The sequence below is a fragment of the Lepidochelys olivacea genome, assembly GCF_965140295.1.
Source record: "Lepidochelys olivacea isolate rLepOli2 genome assembly, chromosome: 3".
NCBI lineage: Eukaryota > Metazoa > Chordata > Testudines > Cheloniidae > Lepidochelys > Lepidochelys olivacea.
The window spans coordinates 72180498-72202449 of record NC_140413.1 but is presented as its reverse complement, the minus strand read 5'-3'; the positions used below and the strand labels follow the sequence as shown (position 1 = coordinate 72202449).

Below are 21952 nucleotides of genomic sequence, written 5' to 3'. Positions count from 1 at the left end.
CGCGGCTCCCAGTCCTGCCATGCCCTCCCCACACTCACAGCCCGGCCCCGGCTACGCACTCAACCTGCGGGGAACCCTGTGCCAGCGGCAACCTGACACCTCCCCCCGCTCATTGGACAGCGCCGCCGGCCCCGCCTCCATTGCCGGGGCTAGTCGTTCCCCAGCTCAGCCTCCCCGGTCTAGCTTGCAGCTCCTCTTAGGCCGGCTGCGGCTGCCAGTCACTTTGAGGGACGGCCCGCTCTCCCGGCCCCGGCCCCGCCCCTTCCCCCCTAATTGATATTATTGGAGTGTGGAGCTCGCAGCCAGGCTGCAGTCAGAGACTCGCAGGCAGCAACTACGGTGTGCAGGAAACGCATAGGCAAGAGGAGCAGGCAGCCGGGGGAGAGAGAGCTCCATGCAAAGGCAAAATAAAACACATAGCACAACAAACCCTTTAATCCCCAACAAGCGGCGGCAATAGCAGCAGCGATCGTCCAGTAAATTTCAAAATATCCTGCTCCTCCACCATGGTTTTTCAAACTAGGCTCCCTTCTTGGATTATTTTATGCTTCCTCTGGCTGTTTCGCTTTGCACACACGGGGGAGGCACAGGCTGCAAAAGAAGGTAAGGTGATGCAGAAAACAAAGTTTGGGCTTATTTATTTCCGTGCGCACACATTGCAATGTTTTAGTGTAGGGTCTACTGCAAACTGCATGCTGCCCTCTCCCCTCGTTAAACAGCGTCTTACTGAGGTGGGGGAGAGGCATCCACCACGGGCAGTGTGTGTGTGAATGCGTGCGTGTGTGAGAAAGAGGGAGGTCGGGACAAACTGCATTTCCTTTAAGGAATTGGGTTTGCACGGCAGTGCACTTGAGGAGCTGATATATTGGGGAGGGGGTCACTGCAGGGGGTGCTGTCTATTGAATTGTTAATAGTACTAATAGTATTACTACTAGTAAGGTGAGGGTAAGAATCTCTCCCCCCCCCTCCCCTCGGGTGGAAGCTACTGTAGTTTGTCAGGGGCACGCAACCCGAGTGCCACAACCAGGACTGCACCGGAGTTTCACTACTCTGGGCGCACCCCCAAAGGGGTTGGGGGGGATTTCTGTTAGTCCCCCAGGCAATCATAAACTAGCTAATAAAGTCCGCTTCTCCGTTTCCTACTGATGCGGGCCTGCAGGTCTCAGAAACCTCTGGAAATGAGACACTACGGGGAAAGATGTGGCATAGATCATGTTGGGGGACGATTAAATGTCTCCGAGGGATGGGTCTATAGGATGCTATATACATGCATTATATTTGTGTATGTTATCTAGTAATCTGTAGGCATCTCTGACTAGATGTATATAGATAGAGATTTTTGTTCCATCTGCGTATCACAAACAGGGCTTCATAAATCCCATCACTCCAGCATCAATCTGTTTTGCATAAAACAAACGCATAATATTTCCTACTAAAAGAGAGCACGGGAAATTTTCTATCGGAGACTAACATACACACCAATTCAGAAAGTCAGTCCAGGCATTTCTTTTCGTATGGGGTGGGGGGATCTAAAAATGAGACCTTTTCACTCTGATAGTGTGGTATCAGTTTCCATCTTTGGGAAGAGAGGGCTTGGGGGTTTTCCCCTCTCCCAGATAGGTCAGTATTCGTCTCTGAACCATTGGCATAAAGGTAAAGTACCTTTCTGAGCCTGTAGCTGGAGCTTTACAACTAAGCTCTCTCTCAATTAAGATGTTCTTTGTCCCTAATAGAAGAGAGAAAAAAAAAAAACAACCCAAAGGCCCTTCCTGGACGGCATTTCCAAAGTTTATTTGAAGAGATTTGCAAACTGGAATAATGAACTAACTCCTGGAAGGGCGAGAGAGGCTGCATGGGGGAGGTGAGCGGAAGCGAAGCGCAGACGGGAGCGGGGAGCTGGGCTTGGCAGCTGCTTTGTGCAGGCTGCGTGGGGAGAGCGCTTGGAGCTGTGACATGCTGCTCGACGGGCCAGAGTCCCACGTACACCTCGAGTTTGTGTTTCCGCTTCTAGCGCCCAGCAGTTCGTGTAGGCTGAGCTGGCAGGAGGCGGGGGTGGGGGGGAGCAGGCAGGGATTTCGGATCCCTATGGCTGTTAACCTGCTGCAGGCTCGGAAATCTCCTGCGCAAAAGTAACTTTCGTTGCCGCTGGCCCTCACCGTCTCTGGTGGTGAGAGAATCCAGCCCTCTGCAGACACCTCCTTCTCCGTCGGAAAGTAGCCAGGCAAAGGGGCTGGGGATAAGGGAGGAGAGAGCCCAGAAGTCCCTAAAGTTTTCCCAGCAGGAGCTGGATGAATAGGCGTCTCAAGAGGGAGAGAAGGTGATGGGGGTATCACTAGGGCGACGGGAGTTTGCAGGGGCAGAGGTGACCCAGCCAGGCCGGGTCTGGAAAGTTTGGAATAAAGGGATCCTGAGTGTGGGGAGAATTGAGCCTGGGTCCCGCCCGGGGTCACGGTGCACGCTGGTTTACACTGGGCGGTGAGTTCGCTGCCTTCCAGCCCGTCGCGGAGTCGCAGCGGCAGGGCTCGGAGGTTGCACACAGGTTAAACACCACCTTTGACTCAGCTCCCTCCTGCCTCCCGTAGGCTGCGGCTGCTGGGCTGGGAAAGGCTGCTTCAGCCCTAAAGCGCGTGGGGGAAGATCCTGGCCCTGTTGACGCCAAGGGGAGCCTTTGCCATTGACTTGAAGCGCGGGGGGGGACGGGACGGACGGACACGATTGCGCCCGTGAGCTGGGCACGGAGATGCCCTTCCAGCGCGGACTGGCGGCATTTGAACCCCAGCGCCGAAGTGAGGGACCCGGCGGCGGGTTAGGGGGAGACCTCAGCTCCCCGGAGAACACGCGTGGGTCGGGGGTATGGAGGAGGCGAGAGGCTGCCCTTGGCTGTCCGCAAACAGCGGGCCCCTCCGGCTGGGTGCAGAGCCCGCGGGGGGAGTCCCCAGCTCGGGGAGCGCACGGGAGCTCAGCGCAAGGGGCACCGGGGGAGTGAATGATTCAGGCCGAAAAGGGCGGATTAAAGCCTCCCATTGACTTCCCCAGCCACTTTTCACTCTCTCTCTCCCAGCTTTGTCTTGTGTCCGCTGTAACGCAGTGAACCAGGCAGTCTTGCCTTTCTTCAAAACTGGGTAGCGTTGCTAGTCAGTTTCTGCAACAAGAAGAAGTTCCGAAGCTCAGCTGCTGCTCACTTTGAGCGCTGCATACAAGAACTTCAGGGCTGCCTTGGGAAGTAAATGGAGAATGTTTCCCACCTCTTGGGGAAAGTGTCTTTATCTCAGAAACGGGACATGCTGGATCTAGACTGTAACTGTGTAGTAAAAAAGGCTGTCACCCACATAACTTTTAAAAACTAAGCCCACACTAGGAAATTAGCAATTCATATAACATTTTACCTATTCAAGGCATTGTACAAACGTCTGATTAGGAAAGATATTTCCCAGTAAGTTCTAGTGCAGTGAGGAGTACAACATATGATCATGGAAAGGTCATCTGTGTGGCACTGGCTTTTCATACTGCTTTTTTATGAAGAATTACTTGCCAGATGACAACATGGTGTGTCCATCCACTACTGCATGGGCATGGTGATGAATGAATTACCTTAAACTTGCGCCATACCTAAATTTTTAGCTTATCAGCATTGTCCTTGATTAGCAAGCCAACACACACACCATCAATTCTTCTTTAGGTAGTTTTACTAGTTAAAGACCCTTAGATAGTGAGATTAATTAATTAATTAATTAAGAAGATAATCTATGTAAAGAGAGAAGAGCAAATTTAATTGGTTAGTTTAAGTGTATGTTGGCTTACAGAAATGGAAGTTACAGTTTTGTCTTTAACATGTTTTAGCTATTCCTGTCAGCATGAACCTTTGTGAAAAAAAGTTTGATCCTTCTAATAATGTTTTAAAAAACTATTATTTGAAATTATATTTGACATGGAGTCTAAACCAAAGGTATTGCTCAACCTAACAAAAAGTTAATTATACTGAATTCAAGTTTAAGAATTAAAGCAGAAGATCAAAATATATGTAACTACTTATTCGTATACAGCCTTTTACATTGGTATTGGTAGAGATGTAATAATGTTTTATAATTAAAATATATTTTGTGGTTATTTGAAATTGAAATGTGTTTCTCTTTTGTTAAAAATGGAACAGTTATTTGTTAAGCAGTAAATATGACTGTTTTTGTTCCAAAAATGTAGCATATATAGGCAGATATAACATATATACAGATATAACATTAGGATTTCTTTCTTTCCAGTTTACAAGATTATTTTTTAAAATGCAATCTAACAACTTATTTCATAGAGTTGCTTAGAAATTTCAAGGTTAACTAATGCAAGTGCTTTTTAGAAATTTGTGAAAACATATGCAATAATATATTCTGAGATTTAAGACTATCATTAAATATAATCTCAAGCTGATAGTTAACAAAATATCAATATGATTTCCCCAATATGTAATAAAGTGGACATTTTATATTTATATTTAACAATTTGTTTATTGGACTAAGATTGAGAAGTCTGCATTAAACACTTTTACCAGAAAGTCACATCTAATTAACAGCTCTGTGTATCAGAACTTTTTAGAAGTCTCATTGGATGTGTATACACATATGAAAATATTTACTTAATAAAATGTTGCACAAGAATTAATTCTAACTAATATGCGCGTTCAGTATTTTGAAAATGCATGATGCTACATAAGTACAAATCCTTATTTTGTGGAAGCTTATTTGTCATATATTGACTTATTTAAATTAAGTCTCATAAATATTAAGGAACCATCTTTCCTTGTGCATTACCCTTGACTTCAGAGTGGGGGTCCAAGAAGGATGTAGTGTCCAACAGTGTCCAAATCAGTCTGGACAATGTTGAAATATTGCTGAATTTCATTTTTAAAAAAATCCTAATTTTAATGAAAAGTACATGGGAAATATCCTTTGTAAGAAGGAGCAAGAGGAACAGATATTTACGATTAAACCTTAGAATCTTTGACACTTAGATAATAAGATGGTAAGTATAAATATGTAGACAGGCATAGACAAAGATGCAGTAAAAAAATAAGATTTAAATATTTCTGCTTAATAAAAAATGTGAATATCATACCTTAAATAATATAAAAACTTTTCTAATTACAAACATGCATATAATGGTGAATATACATAATATATTTATTCCTTTATTAAATAATTTTGACTGATAAAAAGAAGACTTTATATACATTCTTGTTGAATTTCATCACAAAGTTTTTGATTTAGTTTTTTAAATTATGAAGTTCTTTCTTTAATACATAGCGGATACTTTTTCTCTTGCAGTAATATTGCTGGACTCTAAAGCACAACAGACAGAGTTGGAGTGGATTTCCTTTCCTCCTAATGGGGTAAGTACTCAGAACAAACAAACAAACAAAACAAAAAAAACCCATCGTCCAAACATTGCTGGGTGTTTCATCGAGAGAAATTTTTAAACGTGCTTTAAACAAGCTGGTATTCCCCAAATTTCCCTCAGTAATCATAGTGAGTGTTTACAGCTCTTAAGTTTCTGTTGTGAAAAGAAGCATACCTCAGGTTACAGTGTACAAAAGCAAGCTAATTACAAGGAAGAGTCTCTTCAGTAACTCACCTAAACCCCTTTATTAGCTTTATGCTTTGTAGTGTAATCCTTTGTGGTGTACTAGAAGGCTTTGTGTACTTGTGACACTGTATTTTAAATATATTTTTCTTTTCTCTTTTTCTTTTTAGAAGCATTGTAGGCAACAAATATATTTGTATATGGAAACTGCCTCAGAGCATGTTATTGGATATTTTCCAAATAAACAGTGATAAGAACTTTATATACAATATATTTGTTGTAATTGAATAGCGTAGTATGAAGTGCTCTAAAATATAAATGTCTGAATTAGAGATAGGTCTAAACCAAAACCCACACCTGAGCATCCCCAAATTTTAAGGAGTTTGAAATCTGGCTCTAAGTCCAAATTTTGTGGCTTGGGCCTAGTTCTCATTTATATACTGCAATGCCTTTTAGAACACATGCATCCCAAGATGTTCTATGAAAACTTATCAACATGCAAATCCATCATTACACAAATGATAAACTTAGGACATCCTATGCTAATTGTCATGTTTATTGTCTATTAATAAGTTATCAAATAGCTGTGTCTTCAGCTCTTAATTAGAAATTGTGAAAAAACATATCCCTCATCTCTTGAGGAAGAACATTTCAAGAGAGGAGAGTATGGCCAGTTGTATTTACCTTAGAACTCAATCCTACAAACCTGAAGTCATGTGAGTGGTTCTTACTCCTGGAAGCCATCTCATTGACTTTGTTGGGGCTACTCGCATGAATAAGTGCTTGAGGGATCAGGCCCTTAATCTTCAGCGCCTTATGAAATCTGGAGCCAGAAGAGCATGACGTGTAAGTGAGGATATAAAAGTGAAATAAATCCTTTAAATAAGAAGAATGAAAATCTGAAAGTGTCTTAGTTTAAAAGCAAGATCGTAAAATCAATACAAGCACAAACTGGAAAGGAGTCTGAAGACGTGAGAAACTACATAATGTGAGCCGAATGCTTAAGATTGATAATAACTTTGGCATTAGCATTTTGCATTGATTGAAGCCTTTTAATAGAGGTGTCTAAAAGATTAGTTAGAAGAGAATTGCAGTAGTCTAGCCTGGAGGTAATAAAAGTATGAACTTTGCCAATGTATTTGAGGATGAAAGGTAGAAACATAGTTGACTAATATTGTACAAATGGTAAAAAGATGACTTTGTAAGGTTAGAAATACGGATTCAAAGGAACACTGAGAATCTAAAATAACAGCTAAACGATCGTCAGAGAGAATGGCTAAAAAGTAGTTTCTTATAAACTAACAAAAAATTACAATTTATTAATGGTGTTATTAAAAAATTAAAAATATAGTACAATTTTTTGTTAAATTCAGCTGCATTTAATTCTCCCCTATGTAGTACAAATATCATGAAAACATTCACAAATAGATGAGAGAAACCAATACATCATCGTATGCTAGTTAAATTTCAGTGGCAAATGTACTCTCTGGCTCTGAGTGGCATGAAACATGTTTTAAATAACTAAAGGAATTAACATGTAATATGGTGTAGGTATACGATATGTATTAGTGGGAGAGAACATCATGTATTTCACATATATGTATATAAAAACAATGGGATAAAGACAAATAAAAAAAGTTAAGTGTCTGAAAAGTCAAATATAGTGTTCAGATCACTCCAAGATGATTTTTTAAGCAGTAGTTTTCAAATATCGTCGACAAATACAATTATATTCCGAAGTATGTATAATGTGTGCCTGTCAAGGGGAGGAAGTTTGAACTCTTTCAGGGGAATGTTTGAGTAGTACAGCTATTACTACTGAAATTTTTCAGAGAAACCAAAAAAGAAATGCACACAAACTATCCTTATGATCTTCCCCGTGGTTTTAGAAAGATGGGTAAGGTGAGACGATGGGTGTTAGCATAAGAGATGATCTCTACTGGATCGTTTTTTTTCCATCCAAAGGAATAATCTGAGCACCTCCAAGATTAATTATATTGGTGTGGTAGGATTTTAACACGCATGGAATCTCTGGCTCTTCTTCTGGTTTGTGTTACCCTACCCAATGCAGAGTTTTGTATTTTTATGGTTATTTTGGAGGATTTTGGGGAGGGAAGAAAGGAATGCAGATGATCAGTTGTCTGTATTCTGCTCTTTGGATACGCTTGGGTAACTCATTTGACTTCAAAGGTGTTGCATTATTGTAACTTTGGAAATCTGAGAGCAGGATCTCGATCATGATGGGAAAACTGCTTACATGAGATAAAACATAAAATACTCAAAATGAAACTGAGAACGAGAGCAGCAGAATGAAACTCTCAGAGTGAACTTAGGCGCTGAGCCCTTTTTGTGAACTGTTTTTTGTACTGCAGTAATGCCAAAAGCCCTGCTTCATGGCCGTGTTTCTCTTTTGTTGTTGTTGTTTGTTTGCTAACCTTATCAATACTAGTCCATACAGGAGAAAAAAATCTTGGTGGTTAAAATCTACTAAATGTATAATGAAGATAAGCTTTCTTCCTTTCTAAAGAGTGTTAGGTTTTAAAATGTAATAATTTGTTAACTATAGAAACATTTCATAATATTTTACTATAAGCTAATACCAGATGTGTGGTACCATATATACCATATCTATAGTAGCTGAAATACTTTGAAATGCATTTTGATATTTACAACTTCTGTCCATTTCAACACTTACAGCCATAATATATTTTGTGGTAATAACTTCCAGCATCAGTTCATCAACATTTACTTTTCTTGGCGTAGTGGAGCAACATTAAATGATCTCATTTGCTGTCAAGTAGGCTTGTGAAATATTGCATGCTGCATGACTTTTGGTCTGAGAAACCAATGTCTGTTCGTGTTTGCCTTCCCTGCCTGACTACCAGTAACAGCACATTCTTTAGGTGTTCAGTCCTGGCAGGTGCTGTGTGCTCTAGCCAATCCAATAAAGCACATGCTTAATGTTAAGCACATGAGTAGTTTCACTGATGTTAAGCATATTGTAAAGTGCTTTGTTGAAATGGTCTGAGCACTTGGAGGGATTGAGATCTAGTTGGCTGTGTTATTAGACACCATTTAACTAATTGAACTCTTTAAAATATTCCCATTTTATTCAAGTTGTAATTTCTGTTATGAATTGAGCACTGCAATACATTTATAAAAGGTGTAAGGGCCAGATTCTGCTTTTAGTTATACCTGGGTAAATCTGGAATAAGGGTCTAACCTTAGCCCAACTGATTTCAGTGGGAGTTTTGATGTTGACTTCAGTAGGTCTGGGATTTGTTTCCAACTTCGTAAAGACAATGGAATTATTGTGCATTTACCATTTTAGCGCCTAGATACCATAGTGACTGAGAAATGAAAAAAGAAGGAAAGCAGGCCCTGAAACTTGCAGATCCTTATTCAGATGATTAGCCCTTACTCAAGTATGTAACCCCATTGACTTCAAATGAAATCCCATTATAGTGAGATAAGATTGTTTTACTATTGGTCAGTGAACCTATTCATATGAGTAGGGGTTTGCAGGATCAGGTTTGTAGTTTGTAAATGGGAGCTGAAAATGGCCCTAAATGCATAAAGTGACAAAACTTCATGATTTCTTTTTTCTCCATTTTCAGTTTGTTTTCCCTGCAAAATGTGATGATGATCACAATAATGGTAATAAATTAAAGTGTAAAAATAATAATTTCAAATGCAGAGTAAAAAGAAAAGGAGTACTAGTGGCACCTTAGAGACTAACCAATTTATTTGAGCATAAGCTTTTGTGAGTTAGTCTCTAAGGTGCCACTAGTACTCCTTTTCTTTTTGTGAATACAGACTAACATGGCTGCTACTTTGAAATGCAGAGTAGTAACTAATAAAGAATCAGGGCTTATTGAGTCAGGGCTCATTGCTTGTGAACCAAAAAGTGTCACTGAGGTTTAGGTGTGCAAGGTCTGCAAGTTTAAGGGCTCTCAGTTTCTGAGACTTCTTTGTTGATTATAGATTTGTTTCTAGCAGCAAATCATTGACCACCTTCTTCATTCCTTGCTTACCTAAAATTCTGATTGATGTAAGAGAATGTAGGACTGAACCCCAACTATAAGCAGTATTTGAGTATATTGTACAGTACTTTCTAAAACTTGTAATTAATATAACTGTAAACTGTTGTAATATGAATAATATATTTTGAAGGTTATTTACTTGCTAAAATACATGGAACACAAACTAGAACGCGCTTAAAATTTGTACTTTTCTTATACAAAACATTAGCATTTTAATAGTACTCCACTATTTTTTATGAGGCTTCACTGTTTACAAAGAAGGAAGACCAGATCTGTGTCAGAGTATTTTTATATATGTACGGATTTAGTACAGCAGTAAAATGCTGTCTTGTATTAATAACTGTTTGTTGTTGTTTTAGTGGGAAGAAATTAGTGGACTGGATGAAAATTACACTCCTATACGAACATACCAGGTATGCCAGGTCATGGAACCTAACCAAAATAACTGGCTTCGGACTAACTGGATTGCAAAAGGCAATGCACAAAGGATTTTTGTAGAACTGAAATTCACTCTGAGGGATTGTAACAGTCTTCCTGGAGTACTGGGGACATGTAAAGAAACTTTTAACTTATATTATTATGAAACAGACTACGACAATGGCAGGAATATCCGAGAAAATCAGTATGTAAAAATAGACACCATTGCAGCAGATGAAAGTTTTACCCAAGGTGACCTTGGGGAGAGAAAAATGAAACTTAACACAGAGGTGAGAGAGATTGGAGCTTTGTCCAAGAAAGGATTTTATCTTGCATTTCAAGATGTAGGTGCCTGCATTGCTTTGGTTTCTGTCAAAGTCTACTACAAGAAATGCTGGTCTATTATTGAGAACTTAGCTATTTTTCCAGATACAGTGACTGGCTCAGAGTTTTCCTCTCTAGTTGAGGTACGAGGAACTTGTGTCAGCAGCGCAGAAGAGGAGGCTGATAACTCTCCTAGGATGCACTGTAGTGCAGAAGGAGAATGGTTAGTGCCTATTGGAAAGTGTATCTGCAAAGCTGGATACCAGCAAAAAGGAGACACTTGTGAACGTGAGTAAACCTACACTTTTAATAATATCCTACAATAGCAGGTGGGTTCTACAGTCACATTTCTATTGTCTTTGCATCAAAATATGGTATTAGGCCCATACTAATACTTTGAGCATTTGAATCTATACACTTCATACTGGCGAACTTAAATCAGTCAGCTCTTTCAGGAATGGAAGTCAACATTTGCATATTGCATTTTCAAATATAAAATAGGCAATTCAGAGCACAGTTTAATGTAAATACAGTTGCAGAAATTACAATTCACACAGAAATAAGCTCAGGATGACATTCAGTGTAGTTCTTTGTAATGCTACTGAACAGATTGTATCTTGCTAAGAAGACCTTATTAACGTTCTTGTGTATGAGCATTATATAAACTACTTGCTGCTGTTCCATATGTTTTGTGACAGAAAATTATAAGGAAAATAAAACTCAGGATATATGGAATTTGTGCTAAAGCATGTTTATTAATGTATAGCACATACTCCAAATGAAACCTGAGCTACAAAGTTTTGAATCTGCATTTCATTCTCACTCCTGAGCAAATGCAGTAGATTTATTTATTTTAAATCTGTTTCTTTCAAACAGAATATATCAAAATATCGAGTGGCAGAATTTCAGTCAATATTTTTTACATAAAATTAATTCAGCTAGAATCTTAAAAATAAAACTTTTGGGTTATTTATGGATTACATTGGGACTACTATGGAGAGCTTTTTATTTTGTATTTTCAGCATGTAGTTCATCTGGTAGTGTTAGGTTATTGGAAAGCAGTTACATTTCAGAGTAACACACAGGATTAACATTTTCACTCTGGCTAGTGAATAAAAATCTCAACGTAGTTTGCTTTTTGAAAACAATCTCTTTAGGTCTTGATGCTGTCACCTGTATTCATATACTTACTCTGCAAGTAAATGGAGCTACTTGGGTACAAAGGCAATTCTGAGCATAAGTGTGACACAATCGGGCTGTTTTGTTTACAGTGAAGGTTCTAGGATACTAGGTACTTTGTATAGTGAGTAATGGTTTCAAATATATTTAACACAGAAACTGATATGCCATCAGATTTTTCTTGTAGCGTATGATAGAAACATACTTGTCTGTTTGTAGTGCTGCAGAAAAAATGATATAAAATAAATGTGAAAGTGAGAAAATACCAAAAAGTAAAACAATTACAGGCATTGAAAAATCAAGGGAGTGATGTATATCTGACTTATTTTGGGGTTAAGACTAAACCCTGCAGTCAATGAGTTTAATGAGAGTTTTGTCTGTGTAAGGATTGGAAAAGGACTGCAGAATTTGGCTCATACTGAAAGGAAGAAAGCAAGCAGCGTCTGATCCTGAATCCTTAGTCTTCAGGAAATTCACATGATTGCCTTCAGCAGGGGTTTACAATGGAAGATTTGGTACATAGTTGGAGTGTGTGGAGTTGGTCTGGGATCTTTCCAGCTTTCTTTCAGCATTGTGGGGGAAGGGCTGAGTTTCTACCGTGTGGAGGGTGATCTCATTAAGAGTTATAATGTGAAAACTGCCCACAAAAATCAGTTCAATACGGTGTGTCTAGGCTCTGTTAAAAGTATTAAAATCATTTGGCCCCCATCAGAGCACATTCTGAAACCTTCAAAGGCTTTCTCTGGAGACACTGACTTTTTTTTTTTTAAGCATCTTAGTTAACTCACAGTTGATGATGTGAACCATGGATAGGTCTATAATTATAATACTAATTTTCTTTGACTTTCAGTAAAGGAGAGAAAGTGCCCAGCCAAAGGGAAGTAGGGGTAAAGGGGGAGGGGGAAGGGAATCAGTGTTTGGTAATTGGAATTCAAGTAAATTGTTTATTAAATAGGCTTCTTAATTTCTAACCACAGCGATGTTGATAAAGGAATTAAATGATAACTTGTACTTGAGTTCATTTGCAAGAACATTGCCCATTTTTGGCCTGCTTCCAGAGCAATTGCTAAGAGAATACGCAACTCTGGAAGCAGTCCAGAGGCACATTGATAGGATTTCTCCACTTTTCTTTCAGTGATCTTGTTAAGAGTTTGAAAACAAACTCTGGCTCCATATTGAGGCAAGTTAATATATTGAGGCGAGAGAGAGGGTGGGAGGCAGCCACTCACAGAATGAATGCTGTTACCAGCTTGAAGTCCAAAAGATCTGGGTGACTCTGTGGCTCTGTAGTAGTTGCATTCTGTGATACTCGTTAGGATTCTCTGCACTTGAAGATGTTATTAAGTATGATCAACTATATAGTGACTGATAATGCAGCTGACATACTGATACTGTCACTGTTTTTGTGACAGATATTGAAAGAAACTTATCAGGATGTTGACACTAATGCAAGTGGCTATCTGTTACTGTCAAACTTTGAAACAGATCAAGCAGAAGCAGGTCGGTGCATGCTTCCTTAATCCAAACCTTTTGTGGTCCTTCTTAAGGACTCAAAGCTGCAAACCCAGGCATTCTGCATTGACTTCATGCTAGTAAGCACTGGACATAAGACCCTGTCTTGATGGTTGAAAAAGATACCTTTTCTTTCTTCAATCATGGTGGCTCAATGGACTAAATTTAAGTTAACACCATTGAAACCCTGCTAAGATGCAGGCTAACATGTTTGAAGATGTATTAGTTGGCTGGGTTGTAGCCAAGGGAGGATGGTTGGTGAGAGCATAGGCTACAACATAGTCATCTAATACATCTTCAGATGTGTTAGCCAGCATCCTAACAGGGCTTTTTGATTGTGTTACGCTAACTTATTTGAGCTACACTGGTTGAAAAAGTCATCTTTTTTGTCTCTCATGACATTACCAGTGAGTAAGTATTTGCAGGACCTTAAGAAACAACATTTTATCTTTTAATTTTAATTTAGACAAATTTCACTCCCAGTACGTTGGCAGAGGATATTTGTGTCATGTAAACAAATACTCTGCAAATAGTAGTAACTGATAGTGCTTATCAAAGATTAAATATTAAACTTGGGCACTAGTTTTCCCCTTGTGTTCTATCTCCAGTACCAAATCTTTTAATGTGTATCTATATATAAATGTCCTTATTTTGGATGTACATTGAATTATTCACATAATAAATTTGCATTCCATTAGCATCTTGATGCATAAACCAAGTTAGGACTACATTGTGCTAGGTACTGCACAGACGTATAATAGAAACTGTCTCTGCCCCCAAAGAATTTACAGTCCTAGTTTAAGGCAAGCCACAACAGCTAGGTGAAATGAAGTGTGTGTGGGGGTGGGGAGGAGGAGGGCGGTAGCGGTAATAACATAGGCCACGTCTGCGCTATCTGCTGGATCGGTGGGTAGTGATTGATTGATTGGGGATCACTGGACGTGATAAATCAATCCCCAATCGCTCTGCTGTCGACTCTGGAGCTCCACCAGGGTGACAAGCTGAAGCGGAGTCGACGGGGGAGCGGCAGCAGTCGATCCAGCGCTGTGAGGACGCGAAGTAAGTAATTCTAATTCATAGAATCATAGAATCATAGAATATCAGGGTTGGAAGGGACCCCAGAAGGTCATCTAGTCCAACCCCCTGCTCAAAGCAGGACCAATTCCCGGTTAAATCATCCCAGCCAGGGCTTTGTCAAGCCTGACCTTAAAAACCTCTAAGGAAGGAGATTCTACCACCTCCCTAGGTAACGCATTCCAGTGTTTCACCACCCTCTTAGTGAAAAAGTTTTTCCTAATATCCAATCTAAACCTCCCCCACTGCAACTTGAGACCATTACTCCTCGTTCTGTCATCTGCTACCATTGAGAACAGTCTAGAGCCATCCTCTTTGGAACCCCCTTTCAGGTAGTTGAAAGCAGCTATCAAATCCCCCGTCATTCTTCTCTTCTGCAGGCTAAACAATCCCAGCTCCCTCAGCCTCTCCTCATAAGTCATGTGTTCCAGTCTCCTAATCATTTTTGTTGCCCTTCGCTGGACTCTCTCCAATTTATCCACATCCTTCTTGAAGTGTGGGGCCCAAAACTGGACACAGTACTCCAGATGAGGCCTCACCAATGTCGAATAGAGGGGAACGATCACGTCCCTCGATCTGCTCGCTATGCTCGCTATCTGATCGCTAATTCGATCGAAGGTACGTCGACTTCAGCTACGCTATTCTCGTAACTGAAGTTGCGTATCTGAGATCGACCCCCCCCCCACCCCAGTGTAGACCAGGCCATAGTCTTAGCTTTAGAGAGCTTACATTTTAAGGCTTGATCCTGACAGTGCTTAGGAAATGGTGAGCCCCTAAAACATCCACAGACATACTGTTTCTGCTACTGTAAAAACAAATGGAAATGTTAGCACTTGGGAGCACTACATAGGACCCATTCCTGCAATTGTCACGTAGCCTATGACCTGTGCAGTGGGAATTTCACCTATTTTGCCTATGCAAGGACCGCATTTGGGATAATATTTGAATAACTGTGGTTTGGGGGAAAGGAGGGAAATTCTTTGTAAAGTTCTACTATAATCCACTTGCCATATGTTTCACATTATTTAAAGAGAAACTATGCCCATTTGCTCCTGAGCAGCAGTATGATATTTCAGAAGGTAGGAAGCACCTTTCAACATGAATGAACTGAAAAAATATAGGTGAAAATTAATTTGGCACCACGTCTGAAAATTCAGATTTCTGGAGTAAGCCAAACAGGTACAGTTTACTCTTATCTGCTTTGTAATACTATGTGCATTAGAAGAACACAACAGAATACAATTTGCTTATCCAAAAAATGGGAGAGGGCTACAACTTGTTATGGAATGCATGTCACTGAAGTGAAGGGTACATGCTTGATTTTTGGGCTGCACTGTATATTGTATGCAGCAACTTGCAACCTGCCACAAACTGCTACAGGAACTACTGATTTCTTTTGGGACATAAACTTTTGGAGCTAGTAAATGTGACTTGACAGAGAGGTCCAGTCTATGAGATGCATTATATGTGACACATTTGTGATATGTCATTTTTAGTTACATTTTCAGGCATATTCCACTTCAGAATAATTTTTCTGATCAGTCTGTGTTAACACTGAGCTAATGTCATAGCATACTGTTAGGAGGGACTGCACTGCTGGAGGAGCCTGCTTCTGAGACTTAAAGATTGGCCATTAAAAATCTCATAGCACTTCTAATAAGAGTAGATTGTATGAACTGTAAATCAATGTAGAATTTGGCCCAGGGTGTCTTTCTGAAGAGTTGTGGCTAACCTGCAGTTTGGGGTAATTATCTCCTGTCTACCTAAATTCCATGCTGTTTCAGTTTTCCCTGTTCCTCTTCCTTTGCACTGCTGCAAAGGCTTATACGGAGTCAAAACCTTCAAGTCCTTTGCTGGAGTAGAGTAAGTAAGGTTGGATCCGTCTCCCTCCCAGTACTCCCAGGCACAGAGCTGTATTGTATTAGGTGGGGCATTTCAGTGTGGGGAGGTGGTGTGCTTGGAACACAATGCACTAGCTGTCCTCACCTGTCTATGGTGTGACTTCAAGCAAGTTGTAGCTAAGGCAGAGCACAGGCAATTTGTAGCTGGGTCTCTGATGGCCTCTCTCCTGTCTGCACCCAGCAAAAGCTGGATGCGGCAGACTCTGCCCCACGTTCTTTTCCCTTTTCTAAAGCGTTCTGTAATGTTTCTGTGCACTATTAAACAGTTACTGGTTTGGTCCCCAGATGTGACTCTGTTTCAGTGGTGGATGCTTCTGTGTATATCAGTTTGTGAAGAATTTATGTAGGGTTTAAAAAATGTGGCTGATACCTACTTGCTGGAGGATGAGAAAGGTAAGTACAGGGCTCTGACCTCCTGCCATCCCCAGCTGTTCAGAGGAGAGCTGGAATTTCCATGGGCTTTCCTGAAGATGCTGCTTAGGGACACCATGTTTTTATATTAGTCTTTGGCTAAAAAATGACTCAGTTGCTAGAAGGTAAAAGGATACTGGTTTGTTTTTCTTTTCCAGAGAGTTGTGGCTGCCTTTCATGGAGTGGCTAGGTAGGAGAGTTATCTCTTCCACAGCATCCTAGCTGTTATGGAGACAAGGGTTTTTTACTACTCTACTACATCCTTCTGGTCTAACTGAAGGTGGAATGGGTCTTCAGTACTGTCCTGCTCCTTTAGCCTTTTGGGTGCTTTGAGTAGAGGAGGGAAGGGGGAAGAAGTTTATTCTATTTTACTACTTCTCCAGCCTTCTCCCCCTCTTCTTCAACCCTCCCCCCTCAGAATTCCATGCTTTCCTAAGTTAAAGGAGGGAGAGGGAGTCTTGCTTGTGGTCAGCGGGTGATAGGTCCCCAACACCACCACCCTTTCAGTCACTCAACTACTTACCTACAGGCTATACCAGGCCTGTTAAGCTGCAAGGCATAGATAGGAGGTTCCTTTGAAGCATTTCCTTATGATATATGCCCCTGAAACTGGCTACTCACAAAATCGAAGACCCTCAGAATCAATGTAGCCCATTTTACCAATTTTACCTTAAACTACCGCTCCTGCATAACACACAGCACTTGCAATGAAACAAAAGTAAGCTTATTTAAGAAAGAATAGAGATTCCATTAGAAACGAGAGAGTGACGAGGAACAAATGGTTACAGTACAAAGCAAAATCATAAAACGCAAACTAAGACCTACACCTATGAATAGTTCTTTCCTTTCTAGTAGGAACAGGAGAAAATAGTAGGTTGCCCCCCAAGTTCAGTCTGTTGCAGAGCTCATTGGCTTCACAGGAACCGGGGTCCAGCCTTTCACAAAAAATACCTCTGCACAACAAAATGTCTGATCAGTGAATGGATTCAGAGTACTTCTCCTCACTGTGTTATACTGAAAGTCTTTTGTCTTTATTCATAGGCAGGGCGATCCCCTGTCTGTTATAATGCTTCTTTTTTGTTTCCAAGTGGTTTTGATTGTTGGCAGGAGGATTCTGGTGGTTTTCCATTGACTGTTCTGTGATGGGGCAGTGGTAGACAATTGAACCTTGCATTATGTTACTTGCTAACCAGGGAGGGAGGCAACTCCCTCCTGCTTGAATAGGCCATCACCAAAAAAATCACTCCATGGTGACTGCCTTTAACTTTGAGACCTTAGGGCCATAAACTACAATATAGTTACATTCTTCCTTCGGTATTACCCCTACATACATTATGCCATGATTTTGAACAAGCTTTCAGCAGAGACCTTACATGTTACCCTTTGTGGATAATTATCCTGTGAGCAATGTATTTGATGTAATGAGTTTGTCATGTCTGAGATGAGAGCTGTTTGCAAAGAACGGGGGATCCTTTGTCAAGAAACCTGTGCCAGAGAAGCCTTCCCTGAATAATCAAAATCAGGTATAAATCCAGATTTGTGTTTAGTTGTTGATCAAATGCTGGGTATATCCACTCCCAAGAGAAGGAGACGCACGGTGGTGGTCGGGGACTCTCCCCTCGGGGACTGAGTCATCTATCTGCCGCCCTGATCGGGAAAACAGAGAAGTCTGCTGCTTGCCAGGGGCTAAGATTTGCGATGTGTCAGAGAGACTGCCGAGACTCATCAAGCCCTCGGATCGCTACCCCTTCCTGCTTCTCCACGTGGGCACCAATGATACTGCCAAGAATGACCTTGAGCGGATCACTGCGGACTACATGGCTCTGGGAAGAAGGATAAAGGAGTTTGAGGCGCAAGTGGTGTTCTCGTCCATCCTCCCCGTGGAAGGAAAGGGCCAGGGTAGGGACCGTCGAATCGTGGAAGTCAACAAATGGCTACGCAGGTGGTGTCGGAGAGAAGGCTTTGGATTCTTTGATCACGGGATGGTGTTCTATGAAGGAGGAGTGCTAGGCAGAGACGGGCTCCACCTTACGAAGAGAGGGAAGAGCATCTTTGGGAGCAGGCTGGCTAACCTAGTGAGTAGGGCTTTAAACTAGGTTCACCGGGGGAAGGAGACCAAAGCCCTGAGGTAAGTGGGCAAGCAGGATACCGGGAGGAAGCACAGGCAGGAACATCTGTGAGGGGAGGGCTCCTACCTCATACTGAGAATGAGGGGCGATCAGCACGTTATTTCAAGTGCCTATATACAAATGCACAAAGCCTTGGAAACAAGCAGGGAGAACTGGAGGTCCTGGTGAAGGCAAGGAATTATGACGTGATTGGAATAACAGAGACTTGGTGGGATAACTCACATGACTGGAGTACTGTCATGGACGGTTATAAACTGTTCAGGAAGGACAGGCAGGGCAGAAAAGGTGGGGGAGTAGCAATGTATGTAAGGGAGCAGTATGACTGCTCAGAGCTCCGGTACGAAACTGCAGAAAAACCTGAGTGTTTCTGGATTAAGTTTAGAAGTGTGAGCAATAAGAGTGATGTAGTGGTGGGAGTCTGTTATAGACCACCGGACCAAGGGAATGAGGTGGATGAGGCTTTCTTCTGGCAACTCGCAGAAGGAAGCAGTGACCATGAGTTGGTAGAGTTCAGGATCCTGACATGGGGAAGAAAGGTAAGCAGCAGAATATGGACCCTGGACTTCAGGAAAGCAGACTTTGACTCCCTCAGGGAACTGATGGGTAGGATCCCCTGGGGGAATAACATGAGGGGGAAAGGAGTTCAGGAGAGCTGGCTGTATTTCAAAGAATCCCTATTGAGGTTACAGGAACAAACCATCCCGATGAGTCGAAAGAATAGTAAATGTGGCAGGCGACCAGCTTGGCTTAACAGTGACATCCTTGCGGATCTTAAACATAGAAAAGAAGCTTACAAGAAGTGGAAGATTGGACAAATGACCAGGGAAGAGTATAAAAATATTGCTCAGGCATGTAGGAATGAAATCAGGAGGGCCACATCGCACCTGGAGCTGCAGCTAGCAAGAGATTTTAAGAGTAACAAGAAGGGTTTCTTCAGGTATGTTGGCAACAAGAAGAAAGCCAAGGAAAGTGTGGGCCCCTTACTGAATGAGGGAGGCAACCTAGTGACAGAGGATGTGGAAAAAGCTAATGTACTCAATGCTTTTTTTGCCTCTGTTTTCACGAACAAGGTCAGCTCCCAGACTGCTGCACTGGGCAACACAGCATGGGGAGTAGGTGGCCTGCCCTCTGTGGAGAAAGAAGTGGTTAGGGACTATTTAGAAAAGCTGGACGTACACAAGTCCGTGGGGCCGGATGTGTTGCATCCGAGAGTGCTAAAGGAGTTGGCGGCTGTGATTGCAGAGCCATTGGCCATTATCTTTGAAAACTCATGGCAATCGGGGGAAGTCCCGGACGACTGGAAAAAGGCTAATGTAGTGCCCATCTTTAAAAAAGAGAAGGAGGATCCTGGGAACTACAGGCCAGTCAGCCTCACCTCAGTCCCCGGAAAAATCATGGAGCAGGTCCTCAAGGAATCAATCCTGAAGCATTTACACGAGAGGAAAGTGATCAGGAACAGTCAGCATGGATTCACCAAGGGAAGGTCATGCCTGACTAATCTAATCGCCTTCTATGATGAGATTACTGGTTCTGTGGATGAAGGGAAAGCAGTGGATGTATTGTTTCTTGACTTTAGCAAAGCTTTTGACACGGTCTCCCACAGTATTCTTGTCAGCAAGTTAAAGACATATGGGCTGGATGAATGCACTATAAGGTGGGTAGAAAGTTGGCTAGATTGTCAGGCTCAACGGGTAGTGATCAATGGCTCCATGTCTAGATGACAGCCGGTATCAAGTGGAGAGCCCCAAGGATCGGTCCTGGGGCCAGTTTTGTTCAATATTTCATAAATGATCTGGAGGATGGTGTGGATTGCACTCTCAGCAAATTTGCGGATGATACTAAACTAGGAGGAGTGATAGATACAGTGGCAGGTAGGGATAGGATACAGAGGGACCTAGACAAATTGGAGGATTGGGCCAAAAGAAATCTGATGAGGTTCAACAAGGGTAAGTGCAGGGTCCTCCTGCACTTAGGACGGAAGAACCCAATGCACAGCTACAGACTAGGGACCGAATGACAAGGCAGCAGTTCTGCGGAAAAGGACCTAGGGGTGACTGTGGACGAGAAGCTGGATATGAGTCAACAGTGTGCCCTTGTTGCCAAGAAGGCCAATGGCATTTTGGGCTGTATAAGTAGGGGCATAGCCAGCAGATCGAGGGACGTGATCGTTCCCCTCTATTTGACATTGGTGAGGGCCTCATCTGGAGTACTGTGTCCAGTTTTGGGCCCCACACTACAAGAAGGATGTGGAAAAATTGGAGAGTCCAGTGAAGGGCAACAAAAATGATTAGGGGACTGGAACACATGACTTATGAGGAGAGGCTGAGGGAACTGGGATTGTTTAGTCTGCAGAAGAGAAGAATGAGGGGGGATTTGATAGCTGCTTTCAACTACCTGAGAGGTGGTTCCAAAGAGGATGGTTCTAGACTATTCTCAGTGGTAGAAGATGACAGGACAAGGAGTAATGGTCTCAAGTTGCAGTGGGGGAGGTTTAGGTTGGATATTAGGAAAAACTTTCACTAGGAGGGTGGTGAAACACTGGAATGCGTTACCTAGGGAGGTGGTAGAATCTCCTTCCTTAGAAGTTTTTAAGGTGAGGCTTGACAAAGCCCTGGCTGGGATGATTTAATTGGGGATTGGTACTGCTTTGACCCCCTGAGGTCCCTTCCAACCCTGATATTCTATGTTTTTAAATTATGAGGATCTCCAAAGTACTCCCATTGCTGTCCAGCTGTGAGATCTGCACATTGGGGATACATACTTGTGATGTTTTTCTGAGCCTTTTCCTGCACTGTTTCCCAGAGGCTTTCCTCCTTCCCTCTCTAATCCAGAAAGTAGCCACAGGCTCCCTCATTGCAGCCCTTTCTGGTGACAACTTCCTGGCTTTTTACTAGCACTGTCTGTTCCTTCTCAGCTGAGTTCCTTCATAAATCAGGGGTTACTTAGGCCACCTGATTCTCTTCAAGTGTGGCCTATCTGCTTAGTTGGCCCTTGTCAGTCTCATTAACCATTTCCAGGCTAGTGTGGAGTGAATACCACATCACAGATGCCCAGAAAAATGGGAGTTAAATGTGAGGATTTCCCAGGCTAAAGAATTTTAGCTTAAGAGTGAGCAATTACAAACTTGATGCTCACCTGGTGTGAATCATAAAATGTAGAATTCTGATTCAGTGGATAAAATGATTTCTGTTTTCACTTTTTACATTTGTTTAGAGCGATCAATGAGTGAGCTAGGGTGCGGGAGACAGGGTGTGTGTGTGGTGGTAATGGGGCTAGAAGGAGCTGCAAGCCAGGAGGAAGGAAGCAATAGAGAGGCTGCAGAAGAGTGGAGAGCAGAGAGTAGTTGTTTTTGTTTTTTCTCAGGAAGGATCGGGGAGCATGTGTGTGTATATAT

The 21952-nt window shown here is 41.9% G+C and overlaps 1 protein-coding gene across 7 annotated transcripts in view; it reads left to right on the top strand.

Moving 5' to 3' along the window:
• Nucleotides 1-311: 311 nt before the first annotated feature.
• The window catches only part of EPHA7 (EPH receptor A7), a 171816-nt gene continuing 150175 nt past the window's right edge, over nt 312-21952 (top strand). For all 7 annotated transcript variants that reach the window (XM_084623866.1, XM_084623865.1, XM_084623868.1 and 4 more), the window contains exons 1-3: nt 312-603; nt 5313-5377; nt 9971-10640. In XM_084623866.1, coding sequence (XP_084479992.1) covers nt 507-603; nt 5313-5377; nt 9971-10640 — 832 coding nt within the window. In that variant the 5' untranslated portion in view covers nt 312-506. The remainder of the gene's footprint in view (nt 604-5312; nt 5378-9970; nt 10641-21952) is intronic.